The 27,372-nt window shown below is 53.3% G+C and overlaps 7 protein-coding genes across 7 annotated transcripts; 2 read left to right on the top strand and 5 right to left on the bottom strand.

Annotated features, from left to right (window-relative positions):
- Positions 1-447: 447 nt before the first annotated feature.
- Positions 448-2,236, top strand: T069G_05077 (putative s-adenosyl-L-methionine-dependent methyltransferase domain-containing protein; the record flags this gene model as incomplete). Its single annotated transcript, XM_056172287.1, has 4 exons — positions 448-666; positions 741-1,010; positions 1,077-1,281; positions 1,359-2,236. 4 exons carry the CDS (start codon positions 448-450, stop codon positions 2,234-2,236), a joined length of 1,572 nt encoding a protein of 523 aa, XP_056029145.1.
- A 324-nt stretch (positions 2,237-2,560) lies between these two features.
- On the bottom strand, positions 2,561-4,578 carry T069G_05078 (lung seven transmembrane receptor domain-containing protein; the record flags this gene model as incomplete). Its single annotated transcript, XM_056172288.1, has 7 exons — positions 2,561-3,246; positions 3,312-3,557; positions 3,613-3,687; positions 3,750-4,113; positions 4,173-4,339; positions 4,405-4,438; positions 4,507-4,578. 7 exons carry the CDS (start codon positions 4,576-4,578, stop codon positions 2,561-2,563), a joined length of 1,644 nt encoding a protein of 547 aa, XP_056029146.1.
- A 763-nt stretch (positions 4,579-5,341) lies between these two features.
- Positions 5,342-7,228, top strand: T069G_05079 (cyclophilin type peptidyl-prolyl cis-trans isomerase/CLD domain-containing protein; the record flags this gene model as incomplete). The annotated part of the gene is made up of 3 exons (XM_056172289.1): positions 5,342-5,368; positions 5,449-6,649; positions 6,705-7,228. The coding sequence occupies 3 exons, from the start codon at positions 5,342-5,344 to the stop codon at positions 7,226-7,228; spliced, it is 1,752 nt and encodes a 583-aa protein (XP_056029147.1).
- Positions 7,229-7,632: 404 nt separating this feature from the next.
- On the bottom strand, positions 7,633-9,848 carry T069G_05080 (fungal zn(2)-Cys(6) binuclear cluster domain-containing protein; the record flags this gene model as incomplete). The annotated part of the gene is made up of 2 exons (XM_056172290.1): positions 7,633-9,654; positions 9,789-9,848. 2 exons carry the CDS (start codon positions 9,846-9,848, stop codon positions 7,633-7,635), a joined length of 2,082 nt encoding a protein of 693 aa, XP_056029148.1.
- Positions 9,849-12,218: 2,370 nt separating this feature from the next.
- Positions 12,219-13,361, bottom strand: T069G_05081 (beta-1,3-glucanase domain-containing protein; the record flags this gene model as incomplete). The annotated part of the gene is made up of 1 exon (XM_056172291.1): positions 12,219-13,361. The coding sequence occupies one exon, from the start codon at positions 13,359-13,361 to the stop codon at positions 12,219-12,221; it is 1,143 nt and encodes a 380-aa protein (XP_056029149.1).
- An 889-nt stretch (positions 13,362-14,250) lies between these two features.
- T069G_05082 (glycosyl hydrolases family 16 domain-containing protein) lies at positions 14,251-15,492 on the bottom strand (the record flags this gene model as incomplete). Its single annotated transcript, XM_056172292.1, has 3 exons — positions 14,251-14,358; positions 14,419-14,913; positions 14,974-15,492. The coding sequence occupies 3 exons, from the start codon at positions 15,490-15,492 to the stop codon at positions 14,251-14,253; spliced, it is 1,122 nt and encodes a 373-aa protein (XP_056029150.1).
- A 2,129-nt stretch (positions 15,493-17,621) lies between these two features.
- Positions 17,622-20,135, bottom strand: T069G_05083 (fungal specific transcription factor domain-containing protein; the record flags this gene model as incomplete). The annotated part of the gene is made up of 2 exons (XM_056172293.1): positions 17,622-19,879; positions 19,982-20,135. The coding sequence occupies 2 exons, from the start codon at positions 20,133-20,135 to the stop codon at positions 17,622-17,624; spliced, it is 2,412 nt and encodes an 803-aa protein (XP_056029151.1).
- Between the last annotated feature and the right edge of the window lie 7,237 nt (positions 20,136-27,372).

A 27,372-nucleotide genomic window follows, 5' to 3' on the forward strand; every position in this document is an offset into this window, starting at 1 on the left:
GAAAGATGAAGAGACCTTGAAGTGCCATTTGTGTGAAATTCGAGAGGAGCGTGAATCAACTAAGAGTATTGGATGAAGTTAAAGAGAAGAATACAAGAGGAGGAAAGACCCTAGGGAGCTTTATCTTATCGTCGCCTCTAGCCAACTCAGGTGTAGTTTCCAGCTATGCTCAGGCAGCTATAGTGCTGTAGTAGCTGTAACCGCTAGCCCTGAGCTTTAGCACCTGGGAAGAGACACTCGGCGGCGCATTCGGGAGAAAAAAAAGCTCCGGTTTTCTCTGAGCCAACGACAAGCCTCGAATTATTCATTCACCTTCAACTTCATTTTCCCAACTCATTGCACTGCACTGCAGTTTGCCTTGATCAGCTACTTCATTGCTTCTTCACTCACTCATCCACTGTTGAATGAAACAATAAAAATTGCAATTGAACTTTGGCCGACGCCGCAATGAGGCCCGTCGTTGCCGCCACGGCTTCTCTCCCCAGAGCTGCACATTTCGCAAGACAGCGGCTGCTGTTACAATCACACTCACACTCAGTTTCACACACCCTTTTAAAAAGGGCATCAATATGCGTCCCTCGATATTTTTCATCAACTAGCTCTCGCCATGTAGAAGAGAGAAAATGGTCCACTCCATTGGCCAAACAGCTCTACGAAGCTATATCCGTATGCTACTCTCATGATACAACTCTCAACTCATCATCACAATCATCATAGCTAACCAACTCTTCCTCTTACAGACTACTGGCTCCGTCCCCTTGGCCAGCTACATGCGCATGTGTCTAACCGGTGACTTGGGGGGCTACTACACCGGAGCCGTTGGCGAGGGCCGTGACCAGTTTGGCACCAAAGGAGACTTTGTCACCTCTCCCGAAATCTCCCAGATCTTTGGCGAGCTTCTCGGCATCTGGTTCATCGCCGAATGGATGAGCCAAGGCAGGCCCAGCAAGGGCGTCCAACTCATCGAGATTGGCCCCGGCCGAGGCACCCTCATGGACGACATGCTTCGTGTAAGCTCACGCGGCTCTTTACTTTTCCCGTCGTGTCCCATATAGTGACTGACACTCCCTCGATAGACTATCCAGCGCTTTCCGGCCATGGCCAACAGCATCGAAAACGTCTTCATGGTCGAGGCCAGCCGTGAGCTGCGAGAAACACAAAAGAAGCTCCTTTGCGGCCCCGATGCGCCCTCTACTGAATCCAAAGCTGGATGCCACAGCCCCAGTAAATACGGCTCAGCGCCGATTGTCTGGACCGAGACAATCAAGTCTATCCCCATAGGTAAAGAACACTTCTTAGAACAATAGCTCACTACACGATATGAGGCTAATTATCCCATCTTTTTATACATGATACAGAGCCAGACAAGACTCCCTTCATCGTAGCTCACGAATTCTTCGACGCTCTCCCCATCCACACCTTCCAGTCCGCCGCAGCAGCCGCTCCAAAACCCTCTCCATCTACCTCTTCCTCTCCTCAACCAGATGATGCATCACCAGCTCCCGATCCCACACCGCCAACCATGGAATGGCGCGAAATGATGGTCTCCATCACACCCCCCGGCGCAACCCACGCAGATCTCGGCACCCCCAAGTCCCAGCAACACGAGCCTCCCCCCGAGTTCCAGCTCGTCCTCTCCTCCGCCACCACCAGACACTCGCGCGTCCTCCCCGAATCTTCAACCCGCTACCGCCGCCTCAAGCAGACCCCCGGCTCCGTCATCGAAGTCTGCCCCGACGCCTCCCTCTACGCCGCCGACTTTGCCGCCCGCATCGGCGGCTCCCGCGCCCACCCCAAGGCCTCCCCCAGCGGCGCCGCCCTCATCCTCGACTACGGCACCGCCGACACCGTGCCCATCAACTCCCTCCGCGGCATCCGCCAGCACCGCCTCGTGAGCCCCTTTTCCGCCCCGGGGCTCGTCGACCTCAGCGCCGACGTCGACTTCCACGCCATCGCAGAGGCCGCCACCCTCGCCAGCGACGGCGTCGAGGTTCACGGCCCCATTTCTCAGGCCGACTTCCTCGAGCTCATGGGCATCCGCCAGCGCGCAGAGGCCCTCAGCAAGGTGCCCGGCGTTTCCCCGTCAAAGGCCAGCGACATTGAAAAGGCCTGGAAACGCCTCGTCGACCGTGGGCCTAGCGGCATGGGTAAAGTGTACAAGGCGCTCGCGATATTGCCCGAGAATGACGGCCGTCGCCGTCCAGTTGGATTCGGAGGTGATGTGACGGAGGCTTAGAATTTCAGGGGTTCGAAGTCTACATGTATGATAAGTACTAGCTTGAGGGGCTAATGCCCAGTACTCGCTGTGATCATATATATATATCCAAGTGCAGCTCCCCTTCTGACTTGCATCTTCTTAAACCAGTGTGATAATTACTGAAACCAGCCATGTTCACCACAAAAGGGGCTTCATCCATGCCTCATGCTTTGTCAATAATTTTCTATTCTACACAAAATAAACAGCGTTTGTTACGAAAACCCAAATTCATAAACTCCGAAAAGCCTATTCCGTTCCATTCTACAGCCAAGCGGTTTCAAAAGACTCGTCATTCCCCCTTCTTCACAGTTTCTTGTGTACAAGCTTGGCATCCTCGTCGTCACTGTCACCCTCGCTGTCTGATGCCTTGTCGCCGTCTTCGCCAACAGCGAATATCGTCTCTCCCTCGAGCGACTCTCGTGGAATGCCACGACCGGCCGCTGATGACGCACCGCCAGGAACGGCTCTGCTGGTGCTAGCTTGTGCCGGCCCAGCACCTGTCAAGCCACTCTCTTGCCCGAAGCCGGGAACAGGCTTTCCAATCTGTGCCTCTTCATCATCTGAGTCGTCAGGCATGCCAATGTCTCCTATTTCAAAGTTGCCGTCATCATCTTGCGCAATTTCGTCACTCATGGCGAAGCGGCGGTTGTTGACTGTTGGTCTCCAGAGATACGCGACCCAAGCAACATCAGCAAAATAAACAATGTTGAGCCAGCCATCAAGGATGAACCATCTAGTCTTCCAGTGGAAAGGAACAAAATCGGGGTCGCCGACAGAGGCAAAGGTGAAGCTGTTGAAGAAGAAAAAGGCAAAGATGACCAAGACGCTAATGAGGATAGCCCACCAAAGCTTCTTGTACATGCCTTCTTTGACGTGCTGCTTGCGCTCACGCAGATCCTTGAGAGTAAAGTTGAGCGAGTTGAGCGTCCAGACATAAAAGGCAGTCAAAGTTCCGGCCAGCGGAAGGACGATAAGAAGCACATAGGGCCCTATTCATATCTCTTAGTAATCCGGGAAGAGAGGTAGAGAAATGGAGTGGAAACTCTCAACTTACCAGCACTCTCTGGCGATACTAGCAAACTCGTGACTGCGTAGACAATGCCAAATATAAAGTGTGCGGCAGCAAGCCATCTAACGTAAATCATCGTGCGGCCAAGGGTAGGCTTGACAACACCGTATCCCATGCAAACGATGAGAAGCAGGAAGAAGGAGAAGGAGTTTCGAGCCGCGTTGAGAATAGCAACGACGATGAGATAGACCTTGCTCCCCACGTTGGCAGTTCCGTGGTGATTTTGGAAATCTACGCAAAACGATTAGAATAGAGTGAGAGCATGTGTAAGAATAGAGTGCCATACCATAGAAGCCCCATGTCAGGAGCATTTCAATTGCCAAAAAGATGAGAATAGCCGTAATATAATTTTGCACCGCAACTACAGTAGGACTCGGTTAGAAAGAGAAGTAAGTATAGTTCAAGCCAATGCCCAGCACTCACGGATATCATGTCGGTGTTGAAAATAAAGGAAAGCCCAGAAAACGGTTACCAGGGCGTATAGGATGGACATTCCACCGTAGAAGGGGAGCTTCGGAATTTGGGTTGCCGGCAGCTCTCCGTAGGCGTTTCGGAACTCGACCACGGCATTGTACTTATCAATGTTGAAGCCCTCGGTGATGACGCAGTAGTATCCAGTCTTCTTGATGGGGTAGTTGATCGGAGTCGGGTTGTTGAGGTGGACGGCCTTGCTCAGAATCAACAAGTTGGAAGCCTCAGTCGCATTCGGGGCCAGAACGAATTCGCCCTTGTCAGTCGAGTTACAAACGCCATTCTTAATCATGCCTTCGTCACAGAGTGCAAGTCGCTAGTCGTCGTCGTTAGCAATCAGGAGACAGGCCAGATATAGGTGCTGGAGTGCTTTACAGTGGCTTGGATGTCTGGATCCGGGATTCCCACAAAATCGGCATCTCTCCACTCGAAAATAACCAGACTCGCAATTGGGTCGTCCCCTTGAGGGGCAGTGTTGTTGAGAAACTTGACGAGAATAAACGGATCAACCGGCCCGCCCCAAGACGTGCGACTGTACATTCCTAGAGCATTTGTTAGCCCACCAGGGATACGGGATGAGTCCAAGAGCCATGGACATGTTGCATACCTGTACAGTACTGGCGAGAGTCTTCCTTTTGGTTCTGCAGAGAAAAAGAGCTGGTTAGCCAATGCCACCCCCTTGCGGGTGTCCAGCGCTTGGCGCGCATACCATGGGAACCTCAAGCGCCTGGGCGGTCCAGAGCGACATGCCCAGGGCGAGAAGCCCGAGAAGAGGCCTCATGCTGGCGACGGATCTAGACGCAGCGTAGAAGCAATGGAGAGTCGGCGATGAGCAGCCGGAGCTTCAATCCAGGGGATCCAGGAGATCCAAGGCAGTAGAAGCGGCTCGACGATGGCGAGGGTTCGGGATCGGTCGTCGGGACTGGACTGTTTATTCAGCGACCAAATTGCGCGGCACCAGACAGAACAAAGCGCAGCTGGTCGGAGGTGTTTTTGTCGTAGGCTCGAGACAGTCAGAGGAGGTGACAGGCAATTGCTGTTGCAAAAGAGATTGAAAAGAGAAGATTAGAATCCTGGAGCTCTTGCAGGCGTCGAGCTGCACTAAAGCATTACGAAGTTGCAGGAAGTAACTGGATACGAAGCCGCGGGATTCTGGACCTGTCGAGGTGGCAGCTTTCGGGATTGAAGCGCGCACGGTGTACCTGAAGATGCGGGCCATTGGGTGGTACGTAAGGCCAATTACGCAGCCCGCTAAAGTAGCTTTTGCCAGGGTAGCTCGGGGATCTCGGTACCTGTTTGTAGCAGGTTGGTACCGGGCTGGTTAGTGCTGTACTGATAACGATAAGGAATTGATTCAACTGTTATTTCTCGAGCCCATCGTCATCCGTCATTTTTGCAGGCCATACATAATCATCCCAGACGAGACGATACGATACCCCTTTGCATAGATGCCATTGTGATTTCGGCTGCATATACCATTCAATTCATCCTCTTATCTCTTATCTTTCATCTTTCTTCCTTACAAAATCAGCACTTCTTAAGCCATGGGAAAAGGCACCGACAAGCTCTATGTAAGTTACTGTCCAACTCCCCATCTCTCTGCTCTACGCGATGCGCCGTCAACTCAACTAACTTATACACCCTCTACCAGATCACCCATTCCGAATGGTCCTCGTCGGATGCCTACTCCGCCAGCGTAGGAGCCGGCGCCTCCCGCTCCGCACAAAACGTCCCCTTCCGCAAACTCCCCTTTAACTTCTGCGCCGCAAGCCTCCAGCCCTTCAAGAACCCCGTCTGCACCCCCGACGGCACCGTCTTCGACGTCGAAGTCATCAGCGCCTGGCTCGAGAAGCACCCGAACCAGAACCCCGTCAACGCCGAGCCCCTGCAGAAGAAGGACCTGATCCGCCTCAACTTTGCCAGGAATGCAGAGGCAGACTCGCTCGGCGCCGGCCTGAGCGACGGCAAAGGCGATCTGATCGACCCCGTCACCTACAAGGTCTTCACCGACAACACGCACATCGTCGCCATCCGACACGGCAACTATGCCAATGTCTTCGCCTGGGACACCGTCGAGCGCATGAACATCAAGGCCAAGTCGTGGCTGGATTTGGTCGACGATCAGCCCTTTACGCGCGCCGACATCATCACCCTTCAGGACCCCCAGAACATGGCGAGCCGGAATCTCGACCAGTTTAAATACCTACAAGATGGCGAACAGGCGCAATTGACAAGGGAGCAGCAAGAGGAGCGCAAGGCCGGAAACATCAACGCCGGAGCTCTGGGCAGCATGGGCGACAAGGTTCTCAAGGCCAAAGCAGCGGTAGAAAAGGCGCGCAAGGCGAGAGAAGCCGGCGGCGACGTAAACAAGAGCTCGGGCGCGCTAGAAAAGTCGAGGCAATCGGGCTCTGCCGCTGCTGTCCGGCAGCCCATGATACAGGACCGAAAGGTTGCTGCAAACGCCGCAGCATACACCACCGGCAAGGCCGCCGCCAGTTTCACCAGCACTGGTCTGACGCCCGAGACGAGCGGTGAAAGAGCGCTGCTAACGGACGAGGAGTTTATGCTCAAGCCGAAGCGCGTCAAGACCAAGGGCTATGCCAGGATAGAGACTAATCTGGGCAACCTCACCATCGAGCTGCAAACCGAGACGGCGCCTAAGGCAGTGTGGAATTTCATCAGGCTCGCTCAGACGGGCTACTACAAAGGCGTAGCATTTCATCGAAACATTCCCAACTTTATGATCCAGGGCGGCGATCCTACGGGCACCGGCAAGGGGGGCACAAGTATCTGGGGCAAGAACTTTAACGACGAGTTTGATGGTCCTCTAACTCATGACGCGCGAGGCACTGGTAAGTTCCAACACTTCCATTTACTCCTCCATTTAAACTAATAAACAAAAAACAGTCTCCATGGCCAACAAGGGCAAAAACACAAACTCGAGCCAATTCTTCATCACCTACAAACCAACCCCCCACCTAGACCGCAAACACACAATCTTCGGCCGCGTAGAATCCGGCCTCGACGTCCTCGCCAAGATGGAAGACGTCCCCACCGACGGCTCCAACAGGCCCCTCAACAAAATCGTCATCAAGGACATCGTCGTCTTCGTAGACCCCTTTGAGGAATTCCAGGCCCAGAAGAAGGAAAAAGAGCGCCTCGACAAGCAGCAAGAGGAGATTCGCCTGCAGGGCGGCACGGAGGACGACAAGACGACGTGGACGGGCAAACGACTGCGCGGCGACGGCACGTTTGCCAAGCCGGATGCGAAGCAGAGCATCGGCAAGTATCTAGACGCGAGCGCAATGGATCAAGGGGGGTTAAGTAACAAAAGAGGCGGCGCTGGGGATGCAGACGACGTGGACACGTGGGAGACACAGCCGCGCAAGAAGATGAAAGCAGGCGGCTTTGGAAACTTTGATAGCTGGTAAAAAAAACGGGAGGAAATGACATTCAACTGCTACAGCGACAGCGAGATTTTGTCTATCTGGTAAAATAAATGATAATGTAATACAACTGTGACTATATAAAAAAAAACGCTGCCGATTTGAGAGAGATAAATGGAAAGAAAGAAGTCGTAGCTGAACAGCTGCTGCAAATAAGATAGGAAGAAGAAAAGAATGGTTCAAAGCCATCATATCCATCGCTCAAAAATAAGTAAGAACAGAAAGGGGGGAAAGATAGTCAAAATGATGGGCCACAAGTCAGCATTCTTCATACCCAAAAAAAAATAAAATGAAGCGAAAAAAAAAATGAAAGTAGCCAAGTATATCCAACGAAGTCATAGTCCAAAGTGGTCAAAGAAGAAGTGTAAAAGAAGGAAAAGAAAACTTTTCTATACCACCAGTGGCAAAGCATCATCAGGCAATGACGGCAAACGGGTTGTAGGAATACTAGCCCAAGTCAATGACTCGACCTTGTTCTGCATCATGCCTGCCACAACTCGGGCCTGCTCCAAGCCCGTCTCGCGATAGATGGACATGAGTCTATCGACGATGTAGGCACTCGTCTCATGGGTGCAGGATGAAGACAGGCCGAGTGTATAGAGCGGCCAGATGATTGTGTTACTCGCCGTAGCCAGCGTCAGGAACCTCTCCGAGTCGCAGCCTCGACCATTGTCCAACTCAGACTGTGTTGGATCGAGCAACGTTGGGCGCGTGGCTACGCTCTCCCGCGGCCAGGCGGGAACCGGAGACTTGCTCTCGTCTCGATCAGAGGCGGGTGGCAGAAGTGACGGCGTCGCCAGGATAGTCGATGACTGGTTCTGAGCGGTGACGGTAGGCTGAGCCTCCTTGGTCTTGGTGTACTTGACGTCTCGGGAGCTCACGATGCCAAAGTGCTGGGGCACGCTCCCAACGACAGCCTCGCCGAGCATGCGCAACATCCTCATGGCCTTGACCAACAGCATCTGGTGGTGCACTGGAAGAGTGGTGGGATCCTCGACACTGTGGCACAGCTGCTCCAGGATCGTCTCCTGAACGAGCATCCTCATGGTCCGCACAGCGTTCCAAGCCGTAGCCTGGGTCAGACCGGGATAGACATGGCATGTACGACCCATAATAGCCGGGTTGGATCTGGTCAACCTGACATTCTGATAGCGCCAAGACGGCGGCAGTCCATTGATGAGCTTTTCAAAGTCCTCTTCAATCTCAACAAGACTACCAACGATTTCATCCACACCGGTGATTCGTCTGTGCTTGATGTCGTGTCGGATCTGAAGGGCCCTGTATAAGGGATCAATGACACGCCAGGCCGGCCGCTTGCTGTCTGCCACATGGCTCAGCTCGTTACGCAGGTCCACAATGGACTTTGGCATGGGCAGGCCGCTCTGGATGCAGCTGATGAGGACGGAGTGGCATAGCATGAGGAACATTCTGACGCCGGCCTTGGTTCGAAATTGTGCTTGGCCTCTCATGGTGGCAAGCGTGGCGGCGCCGTTAATGTGTTCCTGCCAAGCGTGCAACGTCTGCGGCGTGTGACCAGAGATGAATTCGTATGTGCCGAGAATGAGGACGCCCAGCATTGTGCTATCCTCGACAGCTTCACCCGGGTTTCGGAGAGCAGCGTTGGCCAGCTGAAGAGCGGTGCCATAGCTCTGCTGAGCACGCGTCATTGTCTCGCGATCGCCTGTGATTTTGGACAGGCCGACCAGGCCAACGGCCGTCATGCCGGCGGATATGAGAGCATCTGCCCTCTTGAGCGGAGGTGCGTCTGGGCCCCTCATGCGGTTCATGCTGGGCGGCTTCCAGATGTCGTAGATGAAGTCGTAATTTTGATAGCAGCCATGGTCGGTGGCGACATAGCGCGAGAAGAAGAAGGCAGTGCCACGCTCCTGGAGAGAAATGGACGGCGCATAGGGGATGTGCACCAGCATGTCGTCATCGTCGTCATATTCGAAGCTATCATCGCCATTGTCGTCGTCGTCGTCGTCTCCATGGCCGCGACGGACGATGCGTTCGTACTCGTAGGGATACGAGTTGGTCTGCCACGAGTCGTAGTCGTCGTAGCCGTCGCCATGGTCACTGGAGCCGGCCAGCAGCACAGACAGAAGAGGCCCGTTCTTGGGACGGGACTTGAAGGGGCTCAGAGCCTTTGAGGGCCGCGGACTGTCGCGCAGAACCAGGACGCCCGCCGACGGAGAGGGCAGTGGCGGTCCTAGAGGTAGAGGCGCCGCGTCTAGCTTCGGAGCGGCCCGGACGCCATGTTTCAGCTTCTTGATGCGCGGCTTCGCGGTGGTTGCCTTTTTGATCACATGGTTGCTCTCGTCGCGAAACATGAGATCGACGATGTTGCGATAGCCGGGGCATTCAATCTGGCGCTTGGTGCATTGGCCGCAGCCGGGGTCTTTCTGATCGCACTACAGGCGGGAGGAAGAGAAGAAGCGTAAGTAAGCATACGGTAACGCCACATTGAGCTGCATTGATGAAAGAAGATGAAACTCTAAAGGGTCAAAGAGGAGAGGAACAGAGGCTGAAGACGAAGCAAACCTACTCGGATCTTGCGCTCTCGGCAGTTTGAGCAGCCCTTGGAGGGCTTGCCACAGTAGACCATGATGTCGATGCTGCTGAATCAGTTGTCTCTCTCGCTGATGCTCTCTCTATCAATCTCTTTCACTTTCGTCCTCTTGTCTTTCTCTTTCTTCTCGTAAGTCTCTCGCTGTGATGTCACTTGCTCTGCTCTGCTCTGTTTTGTTGGTGGAGCAGCAGTCAGAAGTCCAAGGCCTTCAGTCGCGATGCCACCGCGACGGTCCAAGATAAAATGCCTCCGGGATTCCGTCGCCTGGCTGCCGCTGTTCCATACAGTACGCTCTCAGCCCCTCCCTCTGTCTCTCTCTCTCTCTCGTCTCTGCCTCTCCTCTCTCACAACCTGTCGCGCGCCTTTTTGCTGCCTGCGCCAAGGGGTCCCAAGGCCGGGAAGCTTCACGTCTCCTGTGTCACCCGCTGCAGCTCGTCATACGCTGTGCTAGTGCTCGCGATGCTAATGCTCGTACCAAGTCGAATTTGGTTGCTTTAGCTTGCGGTTACGAGAAGGTGGAGATTGTGCTTGGCCCAGGAAATTGTCTAGCCGGTAACCTTGAACTTATATGGATGGATGTTTGCTGCACAGTAATCAATCAATCAATCAATCAACGAGCCGGCGAACTTGGTGCTTGGTGGGGGGCGGGACGGGGAAGTGCTGGAGCAGTGCTTAGGCAGGTACTAGCCCGGGCGCCCAGAAGCCACAGGCGGGATGCGGTACCCCGTTAGCAAAAAAGCAATGGATGGGATGTTTATTACCAAGCAAAGTAATCCTTCCTACACAAAACACCAGACTTTCTTTGGCTAACAACACATACAGTATGTAAACGTGCAACAAAGGATGCGAGGGGTACAAAGGCATTGTACAGTACAAGACAGTCGTGTCACTGTTGGGAATACAGCAGTATCTGGAACAAAGCTCAAGCGTCCACGTAGCATCAGATGCAAATGCAATACAACATCGCTGAGAGCCCCTCGCGTTGTGCTACGGCCAACTAACATGTACTAGGGAGGTGGTTTTCGTTATGCTTCCGGCTTGGCAGGCATCAACCAATCTATTGCTGCTTACTCCGATCCAGTCCGTTTTGACAGGGCATGCTACAGCACGGGAATGTCACCGGCATGTCAATCAACCTGGACAGAGAAATACAGGGGAAAAAACACTCGCAGAACGGGTATCTCTCTATTACTGGATTTGATGTTGCAACAACTCTAAACCCGCCCAGACACGGAGTCCCCTCTCGATTCTCACCCCCCGGCCCCGGCCCAGTTCGACCGGCCGCCCCCATCTCTCTGTTTCCCCCTGCCATGTCAAAATGTCATCTCAATCGGCATTGTTTAAAACAGCGAGACGGAACGCGGCCCGTGCTCCCAACAAGAGAGAAGGTGGGTGCAACGGTTTGTGGTTGGTGGACCTGGGCTGAATTCCGAGTCCGATAATGCAGTGCCATCCTTGCAACAACGGCGAGGAAGCACGGAAGCTGAATTCTAGACCGGGTAATTGGTAAGATTCCTACAGAAAAAAACGTTTGCACAGGATACGAGTGAATGCAACGAGTGGTACGAATAAACGGGTAAACGCTTGGAGTTGCCCTGCTGGTGTAAGTGAGGGACGAGTAGTACAACCAACGTTGTTGTTGTTGCCTGAATAGCGCATCCCATACCATACATATCATTGTACAAATTAATCTATACCTGCAGTAGTCTATTCACAAGAGTTGCTGTAACACAGAAATGGTACAACCCAGAAAGATACGAACAAGTCATCACAGCCAACAACCCAACATGAAGCTTATCTTGTGGCAACACACATGCCGTCTCAAGGACAATCCGCTCTCCGGCTTACTCACCACATCTCCTCTTTTTTTGCCTTTATTTTTCAGCTCCCGTCAGAAGGATCCCGCTAAGGATGCTATATTTAACAACAAGAGCCAAATCCACCAAGCTTGCCATGATCGCCAACAACCTTCTTTTTCCAGAAGGACCAGAAACGGTGAGCTAATTCAGCGGGGCCGCTTTATGCAAACCTTTTCAAAATGCTATAAATAAACACTCGTGATGCTGATGCCGTCTTGATGTATATGAAGTGTTATGAGAGTTGTCGTGAGAATTGACATGTGAATCAGCTTGAGAATTGTCTTGGCTGTAAGCTCGAAGAAACAAAGACTTAGAATAGAACATAGCAAATTGATCCATATAATCAAAAGACATCGTGTACTCAAACATATAACCAAAAGCAATCATCAGACTTATACATATAACCAAAATAAATCATCAAACAAATACATATAATGAAAAAAACCATGTACCTCGATCCGATATATACAAGTCTCACCTCCATAAACCAAGTCCAAAACAAAACAATATATACAGTATCATCACCAACCCTCTATCAAACCTCCCCTCAAAGAGGCCCCCCAACTCCAATCGTCAACACCTTCGGATCCCCATCATTCAAGAACCCGCTCTGGTCCGTCCCCTCCGTCGCCCCAACATCATCATACGGAAACGCATACCCCCTCCCCCCAACACTCACCTCGTGACAAATCCTCGCATAGTGGTTCGTCACCGCCTCCTTATAATACATACTCACATCTTCCCCCTCCGGATGCGGCACCGCGTCCAGCAAAGTACTCCTGTTCAGCGCCGCCGCCAGCCGCGCCCCGACATTCAACTGCTTGTCCGACACGTCCGCCCCGTGCGCAAAAGGCCCGGAGTCGCACGAGAAGATGTCTCCCTCCGAGGGCTTCGCAAAGCTGCCTCCGCCGCCGGAGAAGGTGAGCGTCTGGCCCGAGGCATCAACTCGACCGACGGCGTTGCCCCAGTCGGCGAACTGCATGTTGACGACGAGGTCCATCGACTGGTACTTCTTCCACACGGCGTCCACGTATGGGCGATAGTACCCGTCGAATAACCCCTGGAACATGACCCTCCCCGAGTTGGGACTCAAAGCACGCAAGTTCTGTCCACTCCCCCCAGCCTGAGTCACAACCAACCGATCCCATCCCGCCTTATCCACGCCCGCCTGCGCCTTCAACTTGCCACAAATCTCATCCAACGCACCCGCCGGCATCCCCTCCACACTCGTCACCTTGCCCTCCCCATTCTCCAACCTCAGACTCACCGGCACGCTAAAGAAATCAACATACGACACATTGACATACAGCTCAGCCTCATTCAACGTAAACTCCGCAAACGCCCATCGAATCCCATAATTCGGGTCCGCAGGGTTCGTCGCCGAAGGCTCCACCACCGCCGGGCCCGGGTTGACAAGAAACGTCAGCGGCGACTCTTGGCTGAACCAGACCCGCGCCCCGTCCAGCCTCGGCACCGTCAGCGTGCGGCTCCGGCCCGGCCCGCCAATGGCCACGGCGCAGTCTTTTGCGAGAGGCTGCAAGGTGGACGACGGAGAAGTTGGAAAGTACGGCGTGGTGCCGTCGGCGCTGAGGAAGAAGAGGCCCTGAGCTGCGCGGCCCGTGACGTAGGCGTAGAGCTGCGAGGCATCCGAGTTGTTTTTGACCACGACGCTGAGGGTAGTTGGAGTCATGATTGGCAATTTGAAAGTGAAATTGGTGTGAGTAGCAACAGGAGTAACAGTGACAGTAGTATTATTAAACCTCCATCAAAGTCATGAAGATTGTGTTATACAAGTCATGTCAAATCTTCTAGAACCAAAACACTTCGACTATTATATATACTTGTACCCAGACTTGCTAGACATTTCATGTAAATCATCTCCACAGTCAGCTGGGCAGGCTTCAGCCCGCGCCACGATTCATGCCATCCACCATCTCACATTTCATCTACGAATCAAAACTCATATTTGCCCATCTCACATATACCGTCTCATAATGCATCACATTTTTTTATGTTGAGCATTCCAGTCAGTAAATATAATCCCAAAAATCGAAGCAGCCGCAATCCCCCATGATTAAGCTGGCAACCTTCTTACTGTCATTCAGCTGTGTTGGCTTCTATCCACCTGCTGTGCATAATCACATGCCCAACACTGCTGAAAAGGTAAAACCGCCTCACCTCCCCAAAGAAGCAAGAATCGAACAGCAAAGCGAAACATCAGATCCAGCTGCTCGGTGTCTTGTGGATCCATGACGGCATCGTGCATCTGACCAACACCAGCCATCGCCTCACTTGACAAAAACAAGCTACAAAATCACGTCGTCATTAGTAAAGAAAATAAGAATAAAAGTCATCTTATCATTAAACAGAGACACCCAACGCCTTCAAAGCTGGCCATGTAGTGTCGCGATGATTAAGCTCAGCTACCCATTATGATATACACCCAAAAGTACTGTATTCCTTCCATGTAAAAACTCCAACTCCATTCTCCCACAGCACACACAACATTGAAGTCATAGACTCATCATTGCATTCCATTCAATCCATCCACGTCACAAGAACCCACCCGAAAGAATCCTTCACAAGCAAGTCATCATCAAGACCAGCGCTATCGCACTTCTCATCATCGTCCCGATGCTGCCCAGACACGTCGCGCCGCTCTCATTATCATTTCCGCCGCCGCTTGGCTGATTCGGATCACTCGTATTGAAAAAGGTGCCGCCTGTGCTAGCGTTTGCTGCCGTCACGTCTGCAACCGTACACACTCTGTCACTGCTCATATCGTCTGAACTGTCGCTGCGTGCCTTTCGGCAGCTCTCAGCCCAGCTGGATTGAACATTCGAGTCTGAAGAGTTAAAGTAGGCCTTGACATAGCTCACAGTGAGAACAGCATCCTCCTCGGGAGGGCCTCCAGACCACAGGGGATTTCCGTTGCTCCAATGCTGAAGAATGATGTGACCAGGACCAGAGGGCACCGAGGTTCCATTCATCTCGGCCAGCAGCTGGCTATCGGCATAGAACAAGACGCGATTGGGTAGGTAGTCGAAGCGATACTCGTGGAATCCAGCCGTAGGGTCAAACGTGAGGTTGACCACCTTGAAGGTGCCCGTCTTGGACGCATCATAGCCCGCCTTCCGCGATGCTTCCGACTGGATCACGAGATTGGCGGGATAGATCTTCTTCACGGGGTCAAACTCTCGCGACAGAAACTCCATGTCAATCTCCTGGGTGTCATTGAAGTACTGCAAGACACAATCAGCATATGATATATCAACACATCAACGATCAAAACAGTCACATACCCAGAAAAAAGCCGCACAGGTGCCATTGACGGCCGTCAGCTTCATGCCCGCACGATACGAGCCGTAATGCAAGTCCTTCCTCGCCGAGTCCAGCTCCGCCACCGGAATAGCCTCATCCCAAACAGTGCTGCCCACCACAAGCCCAACCCCGTCACCACCATCCGAGTTGTTCGATCCATCGCTCTCCGTAGCATCAGTATCGTCGCCCTCACGAGCAGTCGTATACACATTGTCCAAACCAAACGACTTGCCATACTCGCCTCTCCCAGCCCTCGCCGAAACGTTGTACTGCTGCCTCTTCCACGTGCCGTCCCGCGAAATGTCTCGCATCGCAAAGAACTTGCTCTCCATCATGTTGGTAAAGAACAGTTGCTCGTTTCCATTTATAGTTCCGTTCCGTGTTTGATTCCCAGAGGTCTGCTGCGTGAGGAATCCGCACTCACAGTCCGCTGCCACCAGGCCCGACATGAGCACCACCACCAGGGCCAGCAACAGGCCCAATCCCGGAGCAGTAGCCATGAAAGCAAGCTGTCTTTTTGGGAGCCCGGAGTTGTAGTAAAAAGCAAAATGTTTATTGGTGAGCAAAATGAAGAAGGAGAAAAAAATGATTAGAAGCACAAGAGGATAGAGAAGACAAGAGATAGAAGCCGATGAACAAGGCAACCAGCCCAAGCCACAGAAACACCAAGACCGTGAGCAGACAATGAAGAAGGAAATGAGCATGCGCTCGCCACATTCTTCTGCTTGCCACGTCTTCTTGGGAGCAGCTGCAGTACACAATGCAGTGCAAAGGCCAGGCACGACGCAAAGATAAAAAAAAATAAAATGAGAGAATGGGGGAAATCGAGACGCCCTGCTTTGTCTGTACGAGTACTTCCTGCGCTTCCAAGTTACACACGGTCCTACCCTGGGCTCGCGCGTCGTCTCCTCTCCCTTGCATCTTCCGTTATTCTGCCACAATCACCAACTTTCACATGTATGTATCGGGGAAACCAAGGCCCGTGCCGTCTGCTTGTTCTTGGCTGCATTGTCCTCTGCCACTCTTTTGATGCTTGTATGTACATACCTGTACTTACCCTGCATGTGATATAAACTCAGTTGGGCATCTTCACGCATCAGGCATCGCCACTTGACAGCCTATCAAACCACCATCTCCAAGACCTCAGCCTTCCCCATTTGGCCATTGCCAGAACAAGGTCGGTAGAAAAGGGGGAGGACAGCAAGAGTCAGGTACCACCACCTCCAACTGCCCTTCTGACCTCCCCCAGCTTCTCCTCATCGGATGACACCAGAGCACGTCGTACATGCAGGTTTGACAAGAACGTGGGAAACGGTTGGCCGGCCACAAAAAATAAACGGTAATTAAACCATGGGCCGCTTCCGAGGAGCCAAGCATTTGATTACCTTGGTTACTCTACTTATTATATCAGAACTCTAGTGCAGTCACATGGCATTGATAGGCGTGTACTTGGAGTTTGACTACGGTAGAAGGTCACAGACATGTACACACACTTGGCACCCTACGTGGCATCATCAAGTTGACAGAGACACAATTATTCGAATTGTAGTACTAGAATATCTATACACACCGAAGTAGCGGGACTGGCTCTCGTCCATGAGCACTCGCGGACACACACGATATGTCGTGGGTGCGCGAGTGCTGTCATTCCGTAAGCATCCCTTCGTAGCATAACCAAGACGAAAAAAGAACAAGACACAGCACACAAACAAACATTGACAAGAGGAGAGAGCACACAGTTCAAAGGAAAGAAAAAGGAGGAGAGAAGAAGAAGAAAGGTTCAATGAAGAATAGCAATCTGTATATCGAACAAGGTATCTGAGAATTTGGAAATTGCCAATGGTAAATCAGACTGCAATGCCAGCGAAAAGTGACAGCAAACAAGCAGAAGCGCGAAGAGAGAAAGTAGGAAAAAACAACCGCTGCAAAGATAAAAGATGAAAGGAAAAAGAAAAATTACCAAGATAAGAGAAAAAAAAAGGGGGCAACAAGGGCCATTAGAAACAAAAAAAGGGAAATGCGAAAAAGGCGGCATCACCATCATGGACCAGCCAATCAACCTGCCCTCGCAGTTCATTAGCTTGCGCTGCCGCGGTGTCGAGATCCAAATATTCCTTTCTCGGAGCCCCGAAATCATGCGAAACGTCCAATCCTTTATCCCGCCAGTATTTCCCTGCTTTCGCCGCCTCTCCGGAATTACCCCCCTGATCCTTTCGATCGACCCATGCAAAACAAAAACAATCAAATCGAAGCCAATAATTAAGAGCAGTAACAGAACACATACTAGGACACACGATCACCTGCCCTGTCTCAGGAGCCGTCAAGGAAATGACATGAGAAACCAAGACAAAAAAAGGAAAAGAAAAAGAAAGAAATAATTCAAACAGCACATTCCCAGCATTAGCCTTACTCCGTTCCGGACCGCACGCGCCACAATGTTGAAAATTGACAAGCCAGAAAAAATAAGTTGAAAGAGAAAAAATGGAAAGATAAGGAAAAAAGGAGGAAATGAGCCATAAAATCGAGTTTTGCGTTAAGAAAGTCCGGCGCGTGTTGTCGCGCTCTCCTGATAAAGATGAACAGAGAGAAGAGAAAAGAAAAAAAAGTCGTTTCGTCATCGCATATGTATTTAGTACACGCTGTCCTCGTCCGCTCCCTGCGAGGTCATCGAGGGAGTCGATACATTAGAGGAAGCTTCGTCGCCGACATAGCCGACAAGGGCTTCTGAATGCAGTTTGAATGATTCGCCCATGAGACGCGTAATTCCCCACACAACAACTTCGTCCAACATGGAGCCCCAGAGACGCGCAACCACGGAGCTCAAGTTGGCAATGATGCTCTCGTCAAAGTCCTTGACAAAGAGCTGTCGGACCTTGTAGTACATGGCCACCTCCTCGGGCGTTGCTGGCTCTTCGTCGTGTTCCAGGCGATACAGCCACAGCGTGAGGATGATCATCAGGTCCAGGCCGCACAGGGGGTGCTCGACGCTCCAGTTGGTCGACGAGGTGCGCGCCACCCAGCGGACACCCTGGACCACGGCCGTCTCCAGGCAGTTGTAGCACTCTTCAATCACCTTGATCATCTCGCTGGAGCGCTTGACGCGGTCCCGAGCATGAGACATGGCGGCAGCGACCTCGTACGGCTCGTGGTATCGCAGGGCCTCTTGCACGGTCTTCAGGTCAACTTCGAGACGGGCGCGGGCGTTACGGTACATGGCGCGGGCATTGAAGATGAGGGGGTGACCTTTGTGGGGAGCGCTAAGGGGCACCACGACAGATTCCGGTTCGCACAGATCCAAGGACTTCTCCCACGTCTCCAGGGCGAGTCTAAGTTTGTACTCGGTCACGACATCCTGCAAGGCCTCAGGGCTACGTTTGTGGTACCATACTTCGAGGAACAAGGCATTGATCATGACACGGGTGGAAAAGGCGCTGTACTTGATCGCTTCACCCTGGAAGAGATTATCATGGGCTTCCATGAAGATGGCGGCGGGCGACTTCTCGAGCTGCTCGGCCCATGCAGCCTCGTCGGCAACCTGCATGTTCCACAGGGCCTCCGTTGAAGGCAGCTGCAGGTCCTCAAACTCGTTGAAGCCGATGGCCGGGGTGTGATTAAACGTCAGCGTCAACAAGCCAAAGAAGATGTAGACCGCATAGTACGTGCGGCGGCAGCCCTCGTCCTCAACCCACTCTGCGCGAGTAGGCTTGGACGAGCCGCGGGCCTCCTGGCGAAGCTTGAGCTCGTAACGGTTTCCAGCCACCATGTTGGCGAGGAGACTCTTGATGGAGCATGCCCACTCCAAGCCCTTGGGGTCGCCGCTCCAGCTGGCAAAGATCATGTTGAGGAGAGAGCTCTGCATGGTCCACAGGGGACACTTGCGGGAGCTAAAGTTCTCCTTGTTCTGGAGGAACTGGTTGACGAGAACCTTGGACCCGATGTGGAGCATGTAGGCCTGGTCCTGGTCAAAGGCGTAGAGAGCGCCAATACTGAGGACGGCCAAGAGCAGCGGGGGCGACACCTGAGACGGGGTGAAGGAAGCAGGGTGCAGGAAGGGCAGATGGTGGTGGAACAGCCCAAAGTAGGTGGCCAGGTAGCGGTTCAGAGAGCCCAGGCCGGGGAGGCGAAAGCTCTCGGGAATGGCATGCTCTCGGTCGGTGCTGCGAATGTTGTCCAGAATCATGTTTCGCTCATCATCGCCAGAAACCTGAGGAGCTCTGAAACCAGCCTGCTGCGAGTCTACCGCGGAGGGAGACTGAGGGGCTGGGATCTCGGGGCCAGAGGCGGGGAGCGAATTGATCATGGACTGAAGCGCTGGCACAAGACCATTGCAGTTTCGGCCGCTGAACGGAGGCAACTGGCCGGCATGGTGCGACAGTCTGTTTCCACCGGCAAAGGGTTGCGACGACTCGAAAGAGCCCGAGGCGCTCGAGGTGATGGAGTGAGGCTTGGGCTCGGCCATGAAGTTGTCCCACTGAACTTGCGGGAGGGCGATGGCACCAGATGGGTATGTGACGGCAGGCTCCATGACGGTGGAGCTTCGTGGGGAAAAGGCCATGGATGCGCCGTCTTCGTAAGATCCATCGTCTCCGCGCATGGCAGCGGTGGCCTTGTGATGCAGGTCGGCGACGAGCATGGCGGCGGCCTCGACATCGAAAATGCCGTCGCCGCTAGCTTCCATCTGCTCCAAGGTGGAGGTGTCCAAGGCGATTGATGATTTGGAGGGGCCGCCGATGGCTCGAGTCTTGGGTCCAGCACGACGCTTGCCGTCGCTGTGAAGGGGGACGCCGCCATCTTTGGCGTGGACTGTGCGATCATGTCGGAGCAAAAGGTCGCGACGAACAAAGGTACTTCGGCACTTCATGCACTTAAAGGGACGCTCTTTGGTATCTAATAAGAAAGGGAGTTAGCAGAGCTGGCAAGTGGAGAGCGAAGAATGCTCAAGGTATTTTTTTTCTTCGAGGGAGAATTTTTTTTTTCTGGGAAACATACGTGATCGCTCGTGACGGCTTCGATGCTCGCTTCGGCTGAAGGCTCTGTTGCAGAACTGGCATTTGTATTTGCGTTCTGGTGCGAGAGACGCCTTCCGCGAGGACGGGGTCGAGGCCGCTGGAGGCGGGAGAACTGCGACGCTGGCGCCAGGCATTTTGGGCAAAGTCGCGTGCTGTGGTTTGATGGGTGGTGAAGATGGCGATGTGTGTGTTTTGCGCTGACGCGACGCTCGGCTCTGCCGGCTGGGGCGGACGCTACGATGGTTGAATATCGTACTCGTGCTCTGGTGGGATGCGAATTCTCTCGCTCTCGCTCTCGACTCCTAGCTCCTCGCTCGCACGCGCGCCCGTGGGGTTTAAAGTGTGACTGCGGTGGCCTCGATGTTGATGCTGCTCATTGGAAAATACGGTATTCTGGTCATGGAAAGATTAAGGATGTGGGTTGGTGAGGACAAGAGGCTTCTGGAGGCCTCGACGGATAGAATGTCGGGGATCGGACAGAGAATGGCGATGCTGCTGGAGCTGGTGTAGTTTGTCGTTGGGGGCAACGAAGATGGTGGCAGACGAAGAGGGGAGAGGCGGGTTAAGAGGGCGAGGGCAGTAAATGAAGGAAAGACGGCGAGAGGGGGGGAGGGGAAAGATTTCAATTCGGGGGACGCGGACAGCAAGCCACTGGGGGGGTAAGAATTTTGGGAGGGGTGGGTGCGCAGAAGGAGGGGGGAAACAGCACAGAGGGCAGAGGGCACTGGTGAATACCTGGAAAAAAAAAAGTCTGGTCGAGTCGGGGCGGGAAAAAGAGGGATGGAGGGGGAGGGGGAGGCTGTCCATGGTGCGAAAATGTGCTGTGCTGTGCTGTGCTGTGCCCACTGGAGCGCGGGTACCTGGCTGGAAGTTGCTCTGCTGTGCATGTAGCGGTACGAGACCTAAGTACAGCGCGGTACAGCGCGGTACGGCCACCAGACGGGGCGTCGGACGGGGCACTTGTACCGCGACCTCGCAGGCCCGGCGACGTGCCAGACGCGGCAGCCAAGTATCGGTGCAGGCGCAACAAGTATCTCTACGGCCATCGTCCGCGGCGGCGGTACTCGCAGAGGCATCACGAGCACACCCAGTCAAGCGACGACGATGGAGCCCACCTCTCAAACGCGACACAGCGGCCTGCTGCGCTGGCGACCGACGCTACCAAGTGCCTCCAGCGGGGGTCCCGTCAGCGCAAGAGGGGCGAAGCTCGGCCCCTCCAGCAGCGCGGTTTGGCGGTGCTGCTGTGCTGGACAGGACACACCAGATGACACCGGCGCTGCAAAGTAGGGGGAGGCGCAAGGCAAGGGGCGGTACCTCTGGGTACTTGCAGCTCAGCGCGGTCCGGGTTCAGGCCAGGTACCGGTACGCACACAGGCTTGCAAGCCCTGCCCCGCCATTGGCCCGCCGTTGCCTCGCAGCTTGTCGGGGCTCCAGGCTCTGGTTGCCGGAGTCACACGCTTGGCCGCGAGGATTGATAGCTCCAAGCACTAGCACCGAACTGACACCACCAGCTTTGCCGTGCCATTTCGATTTCGCTCTCCGAACCCACACGAGACTTGGAAGAATGAATTGCTTGCGGAGTGCCTGCGACATGCCTGAGGTACGGGTAGTCCACCTGGATGCAACTCCATATATTTCCATGGACGCTCTACTCTCTGCGCTGCAAGTATAACGACCACCGCGTTGTATATCTACGTGTCTGGTTGCCTCTGCGCCGAACGAGAGTGCCAGCTATCCAACTCGCAAAGTCAGCAAAAACGACCAAGGACAGATTCCCAGCTCATCTCATCTCGTCTCATCATCACCAGTCACACACTCTCGCGCCTCCTTCTTTCGCCGTCGGGATCACCCGTTGCCATCAAATGCGTTGGCGCATCGTCCTCGAACACGTCCCGTCCGATCAGGTCAGCCACGGCCAGCCCAGTCCAGCCAGGCCAGGTCAGCACGCCTCCCGCCTGTTCGGCCCAACTAAAAGGTAAAAAGAAAAAAAGGGAAAAGCAAAAAGCAACAAGTAAAAAGCAAAGAGACAAGGACTCTGCCTTAAAAGCGGCACTGCAAAAAACACAGACCCAAATGGCCTCCGTGCGCAAGAGGCAAGAGGGAAAAAAGGAAAAAATGCCTGAGTCGCGGGACAGCAAGGGAGGAAAACCAGGCACACCCGAACGCCATGCCGGCCAACTCTCGTACAGGGTACAAGTGTCTATGGAGGCTCGTACCTCTACTTTGACTGCCACTGATCAATCAGTGATCCATCATCTCCAGTGACCGGACCTGCGTCTTCCGCCTATCCGCCCTCTTCACTCCATCCCCCCACCAACTTTTTTTCTTGGTGCTTTCATTTCTATTGCCCGTTCGTCTCTTCATTGCTTTTTCTCGTTTCCTTTAAACTCTTCCCTTTTGCCATTCATTCGTTATTTCATCATTGCCGTCCCCTTTATTCTTTTGCGGCTGCTAGAACTCATCCGCTGTCTCCTTATTCCCGTCCCTCTTCCACCCCGCGGCCTCTCAGCTTCCATGCAGGGTGGCATCATGTCCCGCGTGTTTTAGCATATTGATCCATTGATCACACGTACAGCCGTGCTGGGGGCTTGATTGATAGGCGCTGCAAGTCTGTTTGTCCTGCTAACATGGATGAATAGCGCGCCGCCTGCAGCCTGTACTCGTACAGTAGAGCCCATGGCCACCCCACCATCGGGTTCTGGCGACAGTCGGTCAGCATAGCTTGCGTCTACATGCTGGCGACATCAGGAGTCTTGGAGATGATGTGCTGTCCTTTGCTCCGTGCTACATGGTAGCATCACGAGAACAGAACACGATCGATATTCCCTGGCCAGCACTGTGTGTTGTTGGTCCTCAGGCCGAGCCGAGCGAACCCCCACCTTCTCCCTTCTCCCCCTCCCTTCTGCCATCACTACGGACACCGAAGAGCGTCGAGCAGCCACCTTAAGAGAGCTGGTGTGTTTGGTTCGTTGAAAGGGCGAAGAGACGTTGAATGTGGCCGCCGCCGCCAATGCTGCTCCGCTGCAGTAGCATGTATAGTATTGTGTACTGCACTCACACATGCGCTCGCCAAAGTAAGCTGGATCGGACGTTCTAGGAATCGATCAGTGCTGCCAGGCCTCGCAAAAGGCCCAATATGGCAAGTATCCGCCAAGCCCATTACCACTCTGCGAGGTGGATAAGACACACATGCTACAAGTGCTGGTGCTAGCAATAGCGGTGCCCACTTCCAACGTCTCCCTGGGAGACAGAGACGCCAAAATGCGCCGCCTTGTCTTGAATTACCTTTGAGAATCCCCAAGTACCGAATAGAGCTGGAGGGGAGATTGTTTGGGCCCTGCTCCTTTCGAGAAATCGAGATGGACGCACGTCCCGGTACCGGTACTCGGACGCCCAAACTGATCAAGATCCGGCGCGCGTCATGATGGAGCGGAAAGAGACAATGAGCACCTGGTCGGTCTCCGCGATCCCGCCTCCATAGCATCGGAGCTGGGTTCTATCACCACAACGAGGCCGGTCTTGCATCTGGCGATCCACTCCAACCCACCACGGGCGCCATGTCCGAACTTAGGAGCTGAGAGCGGACTACCGAGCCACCAACTTGGGCGACTCTTGAGAACACGACGGTCTTGGGGAGTAACCAGCTTCCGTCTTAGTAACAATGCATCGCACTGTATTAGCCGTTGCACACCGCTCATTGAGCACAGTCTGCCCAAGGTTATCGTCACTGCCAGCCTCGACGCCATGAAATACACAGAGTTGTGTATTTCTATCACCTCGTCTTCCTCCATTGGAAAAGCTATACATGTGTTCGTACGCACATACCGACATGACTGTACCTGTCTGTATGCTGTACCAATGACTCGCGGTCAAGGCGCAAAACAATCGGTGCCATCTGACAAAACACCTTCTAGAAGCGCTCGACTCTTCAAGCATCAATTGATGGATACTGTATCCGTACATACATGCTTGTCAGGCCTGCAAGTATCTGTACCCAGCAAAAGCTACGGGCAGCGTCCATTACAGGGGATGCCCTCATGGCTACCTGACAGATACCTCGAATGCAAGTGTGAGATTTCTGGCGCCAAGTACTGCGCATTCGCTGACGGGCTCGCTGGGTGAGACAATGCGATGCAATCCTGCCTGACAGGTACTGTCCAACAGTCGGTGTCTACTACTCTGGAAAGTACTTTTCCAGTAGTGGAGATGGACGCATTCCCAGATGCCTGCACTCCTCCACGTACCTGTACACGCTACTCGTGCTAAGGCACATGAATGCATTCTCGTGCATAAAGGAGACAGGGGCAGCGTTGAAACTAGACCCCCCTTCTTCCATTCCGTGAGCACTTCTCTCCGTGTTCCGTGCTTGGACCAGGTGCGTGTACGGGAAAATCAACCACTACTCACCAAGAAACCGGGCAGGGGGGCATGCAGATGCGTGCATGCATTGCATGTACCGTTACCTGTACTCGTCGTGCTCGGTTTGCCCATCATCCATGGGATCAAAAGCAGCCAGACTGGCGGTGATGGGAAAACGAACGTTGTCCAATACCTGTCGGACACACTGCAGTAGACCGCCACTCAGCCTTGGTCAAGGTGGAATGTCTTAGTCACGGTGAGAAGTCGTTTCAGGTGCTTGAATGACTGGTGTATACGAGCCCGTCCGTTGGCGCCTCCCAAGCGGCGAAGTTGCTAGTAATGGACACCAAATCTCCCGGCCGAGTATTATTAGAAATCGGGCATCACCACAATGGCCACTGCTGTCCATACGTATTACTCGTACACGCAGAGCACAGGTAAGCGTGCATTGGCTGTGCAACAGGCCAATTCCACCGAGGCTCTTGGATCTGCGAGTACTGTTCGAGTACATACACCACGCTACGTGCGTGCCTTGCTGTACTGTACCTTGCCTGTGAGATCGCCGTCTTACTGTACGAGTACATGTCTGCTCGTCCTATTCTGCTCCTGCTCCTCTCGTGGCTGCATCTCCCGCTCCGTCAACCCGCAGCGGCTCTAGTCAGCTCTCGGGCGGCGTGGGGTGCATACGACCGAAGCTGACAAAGCCGGGCATTTGATCCAGTATCTTCCTTCTCTCTGAAGGGATACTGTTGTACGAGTACCATCAATCCAGCCTGTTCGGGCAATATCATCTCATGTCTTGAGGAGATCAGATGGAGTTAACGGAGTCGAGTCGTTGTGGGCACAGCTGCTGTCCTGGGACAAGTTGACACGCGCAGCACTAAAAAAAGCAACATCCACACACCGGAGCCTTGAACCGCTGCCTCGGTAGATTGTGACGATGCTCCATAGTACGGCACCGGGTGGATGTAGCGAATGGGTTCAAAATCTGGATGGACTCACTCTTATGGAGGGGAAATCTCCAGACTTTTTTTTTTGTCTTCTTTTACCCCATATTCTGTCTGGTTCTTTGTCTTGAAATCTTTCTCTGTCTCGTACTCGTGCATAAGAGTACGTGTATCGCCGCGTAGGTATCTTGGGATGATCGTCCATTTGCTGCATGCAGCATCAACACCACTGATGTGCAAAGACGCTGTAGCTCAAAGAAGAAGCAGCTCCAGCGGTGTGTGTCTCTACCCAAATTGCATGCATCAATATCCATTGAACGTGGCGCTCACTTCATCAATCACTGGTACAAGCAGCTCCCTATTCCCGTAAGGCGGCACAGACAAAAGGCGACCAGACCCCTATTTTCAGTGCTGCCATATTATCGACACTCAAAAGGTCAGCAGCAGAAGCTCCGGCCAGCATGTACACGATGCCAGCGCGTCACTGGCCGCACAGTACGAACATGCACGCTTATCAGCAGCCCTTCTCTCTGGCCAAAGTACCTCTCAGAGATGCGCCAACGCGGGAAACGGAACGGTGACTGAAACATGCACAAATTGCACTGCACAAGCCCAGCCACCACCGTTTAAGCCGAATCCGCACCGTTTCCGCGTACTCGCCAGTGGAGGATGACCCTTGTATGAAGTTGCTGTGCCTCCAGTCTGTAAATTAGAGTTGACCATGCCGTCACAGTGCCAGCAGACGTCCAATCCTCGTCACACTGTACCAGACACCGAAATACTGTAGCTGTTGCTGGTTAGAAGCGACAATGTACGAGTACAGTACCTGGTTCTTGGCGGGTCCGGGGCAAGCTTCCGGGACCTAAGACGCTGGCCGCTCCGGGCACCAGCCCCACGTTGTATCTCACTGGTAGCGGTACTTGCGCCTCAAGTTCTGAAGGCGAGCCATGGCTCCTCCTTTCGCCCCCTGGGAGTAAATTGGCACATCCACTTTCTAGAAATCCGCGAGCCCTTCGTTGCCATGGGCGCAGCTTTGTCGTTGTCGTGACACGAGAAAAGCTCATTTTGCTGGTGACTCTAGCTCTTGCTAGCACGAGTACTAGTGGCCGGTTGGTCGGTTCCGGGAATGACTTTTGACGCAGCTTTCCGCGCCTTTGTCAGGCGAAAACTTGGCGAAAAGTAGTTCAGTCCCGTCCCTGAAGCTGTAATTGTTTTTTCTTTTCTTGTTAGTGGCGGGATGCTGCTTTTGCTGGTGCGTGCTCGTGCTTTTCTTGAAGCTTTCTATCTGGAACGCGGCGCCCCATTTCGCTCAAAAAATTTGCTGCCGTGATTTAAACTGAGCCCTATTCAGATCCTGTTCGGCGGACTCCTCCGAAGTTCTTTCGTGTCCGAGTTCATTACCGAGTTTTTCTTTTGCTTGATGCGTTGGCCGACACTTTGTGGGTTTGCTAGCGTTTATTCATGCGAAGGGGGCCAAGGTCGAAGAGGCGATATGAAGAGGCCGACTATTCGGACCATGTGTAAATGGATATGAGTAGGTTTTTTGATGACAGCAGCCTGAATTCTCGGCGCAGAATTATACCTTGGCTGGCTGGTTCTCTCTTTGTGCTGTGTGTGTTTTGGGAGGATTGCATTGCATTTGCCTGCCCACCATACTGTATGCCGTCGCTCCAAGATTTGAGGGCCGAATAATCCCTGGTAGAGAGAGATAGGGTCGGAGTAGCTGTGCTCTCAGTCATACTCCATCCTTTGCAATAGTCCCAACAAGATTGTATAGGTTGGTCTATCTTGAATTGCAATGCAACATAAGCGTTATGTCCAACACTCTTGTTGCCATCGTAGTATCTCAGAGTTGCAGCACAGAAGGTGAAGCATAGCTTCTTATCGTATCCATAGTAAAAAGAGGACAGCCGATTCGTAATATCCCCTTCCAATCTAGCTTCGTAGATTCTCATTCATCTTTCTCGCTTCTGGGTAGCCGGCAAGGTGGTCAAACGTGGGGTGCAAGGTGACAAGCCCTTCGTTGAGAGGCAATGACAGGCACAAGCTGGGGAGATTGGAGGAG

The sequence above is a fragment of the Trichoderma breve genome, chromosome 3 (assembly GCF_028502605.1).
Source record: "Trichoderma breve strain T069 chromosome 3, whole genome shotgun sequence".
Lineage (NCBI taxonomy): Eukaryota > Fungi > Ascomycota > Sordariomycetes > Hypocreales > Hypocreaceae > Trichoderma > Trichoderma breve.